At 39.4% G+C, this 5,860-nt stretch overlaps 1 protein-coding gene across 1 annotated transcript in view; it reads right to left on the bottom strand.

Moving 5' to 3' along the window:
- LOC101861796 overlaps positions 1 to 5,860 on the bottom strand; it is a 13,861-nt gene that overhangs the window by 7,593 nt on the left and 408 nt on the right. The window contains exon 2 of the mRNA XM_013080375.2: positions 3,862 to 3,925. Coding sequence (XP_012935829.2) covers positions 3,862 to 3,925 — 64 coding nt within the window. The remainder of the gene's footprint in view (positions 1 to 3,861; positions 3,926 to 5,860) is intronic.

The following is a 5,860-nucleotide window of genomic DNA, read 5'->3' as shown; positions in this document are numbered from 1 at the left end:
TTCGGTGAGGAATGTTTCATATTCCTCAATTATAGACCGTCCCTGTAACATTCCTCAGGCTATCTCTTTTATACACATGATTTCTATACAGCAAAAAGTTTAAACTCCCCACTGTTCATTTTGACAATTAAATTCAATTAACATAACTTTTCTCTCTCATCTGGTGTATATTTCCCAGCCAATAAATGGTGCAACTTTGGCATTAACAGATTTTTAAATGTGGAACGCTACACGGACAGACAAAGAAAGGTGTCCAGTGAAACAATCCTTGTAAACTCTTGACTTCTTGAAAAGGCCACTGGAACCACAAGAAATTCAGTCTATTAAAGTTTGCCCCTAACATATTTATTGACATAAAAACAACAAAGGCTGAAAAAAAACCTCTTCCATCTCTTCTGAAATGCACTACACAGTTTGGTGAGGAATGTTTCGGATCAAAATATTTCAAGTCTGTCCACGTAACGATCCTTTCACACTGCAGACAATCTGCTATCAAAACAACCCTAGAGTACATTTGTCTAAACAAGAGTACTATAGATGAACCATGTTAGTTCAATCTAATGAAAGAAGTGACTGCAAATGCCATGACACAATTTAAAAAATACCAATGATGTCTATTATCTATCAAATTAAAAGGAAGGTTACATGGACAAACTGTTGTTCAAAATCTTGTAGCATTCCCCACTTCTTGTGAACTTGGAACCAGAAAAACAGTCTTGTGAGCCTTATTTCCTCCCAAGTCCAGTTTTTACCACAACGATACACAAATGTAATGGAAACAGAAGTATATATTCATTGCTTATGGTGTTTTTCTCCATTTTCTGTAATTCCAATAAAGGACCGTTACTTGGGACAAACATTGAACGTTTGTCCACTCCAAAGGAAAAACAATGGCAGGTCGACAAAGGAGGGGGTTGATCGATCAACATTGGGATCAGAAAACTACTGAAACATTAAGTAGGGATAACAAGTCCAAACAAAACACAACTTAATCAATGTGTGTGAAAAATGTTCAAAACGTTCACATTTTTGGTGAGTATCGTTACCTTTCTCGAACATCGAGGGGATCGTTACTTGGTCCGAACTGGTGGACGAATGAACGTCGGGTGCGGTCACAGACGCTGCCATCTTCGGAATGAAAGTTTCAGTAGCGGAACCGAAAGAGATCTCTTCCCGGGCGATATTAAAAAGTCACGGGGGCAAATCGGCCGAAACGAAGTAACTGTACTGATAGCGGTGCGGATCGTTAAAAGCGGACGATCATCAACCCATGGTATCAAAATGCTGTAAAAGTACTCATTTACGGTCGTTCTTGCCAGGTTTTCTCCGTACTGAGCAGTCAAACACAAATAACACATAATTTAATTGATATAAAAGGCAGGTTTCACCTGATCATTTGTGAGATTTCAGACTTTGAATTTTCTACCTGAAATGGACGAACACATGAAACGATACTCACCGTAATTTAGCGACCTACTACGGCCTTATAAGGAAAGGTGGGGACTTTCTGAAAGAACTGCCGTGGTGTTTAACTTACTGTTACTGAAGAAATACTTTTATTATGAATACAAACATTACTTTGAGACTGTGGCTAAGGCTTAAATAGATGCACCCCTTCCATGTTACTTTTACGTTTGAATAAAAACTCACTATTTTCATTAGTAATGTGTCAAAAGTATGCAAAATGTTTTCTGAGCATATTTTTGAGCCTTTCAAAGCTTCTTCATCATCATTTCTTTGCAATCATACTTGAATGTCTGCAGATGGTGACTTTTGGTGGGTGTTATTGAGGTGGAAAATAGTGAGCAGTAAAAGTAAACAATACTGGTGGAATGACCCATATATCAAGGCCACCTCTATTCTCACCCCGGGTGAGAATAGCGCAGGCGAGTCTTTTGGCTATTCTCACCCGGTGGGCGTTCACCGTTATAGCCTAGGCCAACTAGTGAAGCGTTCACCTTGAACCACAGAATTCTACACTGTGATAACAGAATTATAGAATTCTGTGCTGTGAACAAACGTTCTAGATCTATTACTACTGTAGTTAGTGTTAGCCCAAGGAGTTTGTGTTAGCCTAAAAGCGTGCAATTTAGTCTGTGGGCAGTGGAGAGAGAAAGAGAGAGAGAGAGAGAGAGAGAGAGAGAGAGAGAGGAGTAGCGCGAGTACTTCCGGGCAAAACAAAATGGCGACCCGCGTAGTTCGGCTCGATTCGGAAAGTTAAATAGCCGTAGCATCTTTGTAGACAACCAAATTAATTTAGTTTTGTTCTTTAACATCATTTTTTAACTTTGTTTTGGTCAATTTCATCGTCCACACAGATAGACAGTATTCAGAAAGAGACAGAGAGGAGGAGTAGATCTTGCGAGAACTTCCGGGCAAAACAAAATGGCGACCCGCGTATTTTGGCTCGATTCGAAAAGTGAAATAGCCATAGCATCTTTGAAGACGATCAAATTTGCTTACTTTTGTGCTATAATGTAATTTTTTCTTGGCTTTTTTATCAATTTGATCATCCACACAGATAAACAGTACTCCAAAATGAGGAAAAACAGGTCTTGTTTCACACCGGGTGAGAATAGCCTACGCTGGCAAGTCTCACCCGGGGTGAGAGGTAGATCTAGATCGTATTTTTGTTCTCACCCCGGGTGAGAATAGTTCCATTTATATCTAATCTAATGTGTAGATCTAGATTCTAGATCATCTAGAGATACATTTTCTAGACCTAGATAGATCTAGATCTAGATATCTAGATTCACTTCCACAGCAGCCACAATAGCCGTCATGTAAACAAACGGGACTGCAATTGTACAGGGCAATTGTTCAGGAGTGCCGCGATTTCTTTCGCAAAAAACGGCTAGATCTAGATCTAGATCTAGATCTAGATAATCTAGATCTAGATCTAGTTCAATTTTCTAATGAACTTTTCAAGTCGCACACCGGCTGCTTCTTTCTCATTTCAGCTCCTTTTATTTTTCGGTTCTGAATCAATTTCTCTCGAATTTCCGCCAATTTCAATGACAACTCGGCGCGCTAACGTCCCGATGCCCGATCGACACTACTGTGTTGCTCCACAACAATTATAATCAATGTGAAACTAGCGCTGGGGCCGGCTGGGCCTAGAAAAACGGAAGTAGAAAGCTACGGGTGGACATGCGCAAGCCGCGCTTTCGTCTCTCTCCTGGTTCAGTGTTTTCCGCGGGGGAAAAAAGGTATGAAAATTGCGACCAAGAGCGGTCCAGCGGAGGAAGGAGGAAAGTTGCGGGAAAAGCTAGAGATCTAGATTTCTAGATGAAACGGAGTTTCCGCTATTTAGCGGGAAAGTGGCAGCTATGGTAAATAGAGGTGAAATAGAATTCCTTGATTGTCTTAGTTTACTGGACGTGAATCTTTGCTTTGGCAAACTTTCAATTTAGTTAAATTTGGCAAGAAATTATTCATCAAAATCAAATCCAACCAACCAACAAAGCCTCCACCACAGTACAGTAGTCCAAGAAGTAAGGCACTGTCACTGGGAGATGTGATGGACTTTGATTCTTTTAAGAGCACAACATTAACTACAGTCCTGTGGGGGTGAGGGGAAGGAAAGGAACATCTCAAACTTGAAAAATTAACAATCAAAGATCCAACATTCAATGACAAAGCCAACTGCTGCTATGTCTGCTCATTATCCACGGACAAAATGGCGGTCGAGTGAGTTAGATTCTTGATCTGATCTCTGGATCCAGTCTGAATCACGTCCCATTGTCTTCCGGGCAACAGTTTTCTCTAAAAAGTCAGTCCCAACCAAGAACAAAACGAACTTTAAAAGTCTCATACATATAGTTTCAGTCTTATCTTTCAATCTTCATCCAAACAAATTACCTTTCACAGCGCGTTTACTGGGCGTGAGAAAGAGAGAACAATGATGATAGCGAGTTTGTTGCCACTAGAGGTAGACATTATTCGATACTAATACTCGATACCTTGAAACCCGTTTTAAAGATTTAGTACTCGGATGCGACCAACGTGTGTATTCGACACCTCGACTTTAAAACATCCATGATCAAGTTAACTAGACACTGGATTGGCAATTATTGTTTTGGGGGATTTTTCTCATTACACAATATGCCTGTGGTATATTGACACCCATAATTACCCAGGCTATGCTACAAAAGACAAATAGAGACCCAGAAAGCTTATTAAATGATATCAATAAAAGTTTATTACTCCTGTTTACATTCTCTTTGCAAATTGTTTAAAACGAAAAAGTAAGAATGAAGATAATACTTATATAAAGACCTAGCTGCTCTAAAGTGTCTGTCAGTCTGCCTGTCTGCCAGTAGCGAATTAAGTCAAAACCATAACGTTTCCCCAGTTAGCTAAGCAAGCCAAGTCGTGTAAGAAATAGGCCTGGCCTAGCCAAGAATTTTTTAGCTGCCAAGCATCGATCAATAATGCTATCGCTGATTTACTCAAGTATTCGATATTAGTATGTATCGAATCAAGCCTCCAGTTGCCACCTCCTGGGATCACAGTAATAATGAAGTTATTGCCCTTGGGCACACGGGGGCGCCCACGACTGGTGGTCATGAAAGAGGGAGGGGGGAGGTGGGGAGAAATGGAATAGACAAAATCTATTTTTATCAATGCTGTCTCTGGGGTCACTGAGGTCACGGTTCAGTTGCAATTTTGGCTTTTGAGCAGACAGAGAGTATTTACATAATTATATAGTGCAGATCATAAGATAAAAAAAATTGCGACGGCTTTGATATCCGAGAAACTATGGCCTTCGATGACAAAGAACCAACAATCTACAAACCAATTCTAGTTTTTATAACTTTTTGATCATCAGTTCATCTAGCCTAATCGATCTAGATCTATGTAATTAATGATTTCATGTTGATAGCCAGATAATTAGACTAGAAAAATACAGCTTGGTCTATTAAAATCAAAACAAATTCAGTTCACACAAAATTTAATGGTTTTGTTTTCAGCACTCTAGGTCTAATCAGTCTATGAAAATTTAAGAAATTGATTTTTGGCCTTTTTTGAAAATACATGTAATTTGATAGACGCATGGCGGGTGACATTTCGTGGCTGATGCACTACTCACTACAAAATAATATATTATCGTGCTGGTGCATGTCGTGGGAAATGTTGTATACTTTGATAGCTTTTCATTTGGGCAATATAGACTTTCCAACTGAGTTTCAGCTGTTTGGATTGTTGTCGCCAAACGTTGCCTTAATGTGAGTCATTTCATATTGTGGTATTTCTAAGTCTATAAAATGGTGGGGGGGGGGGGATATTTTATCTTAACCGCCATCAATTAACATAATATTTTAGATTTCTATCGGATCATATCGGTTCCGTGTCTCCGATCGATCCTTGCTCAGGAAGTAAAGGCCCATCCTGCTCTCCTGAATCTCATATACTGGTAGCATTTTACTGTAGCAATTATATAGGTCTCGAAGGAATTTTTTAATGAAAAAGGTTAATGTAAATTAACTGGTATATAATATATAGCGGATGGATTTTATATATTTAGGCTATGGGATTTTATAAATGTTTGAGTTTGAATATAGGGCCTATAGATCGGTGTCCCGAGAAAGTGAAACAGCAGCTGACAACATAAATTGTCCTTCGGATCGAATCTGGGAAATCCGCTTTTCTCACGCTCTCCCCGCCTATCCTTCATAAGTAAATAACTTTTGGTTTTGTCGTAGCACTTCGCCTGGTTAAAGGCCCAAAGTAAGCTCATATGTTCACAGAGATTACACTACCCTACGTTCATTTATAAGCTCGTGGAGGATACCTTAGTGAACGATTTGCATTTTAAAACGAATTTTCTATTATGTTGTGGGTTTTTTCGCTTTTTTGG

Source organism: Aplysia californica, unplaced genomic scaffold (assembly GCF_000002075.1).
Source record: "Aplysia californica isolate F4 #8 unplaced genomic scaffold, AplCal3.0 scaffold00083, whole genome shotgun sequence".
NCBI classification, from domain to species: Eukaryota; Metazoa; Mollusca; class Gastropoda; order Aplysiida; family Aplysiidae; genus Aplysia; species Aplysia californica.
The sequence above is the reverse complement of the archived record's forward strand: the minus strand, read 5'-3'. Positions and strand labels throughout refer to the sequence as shown.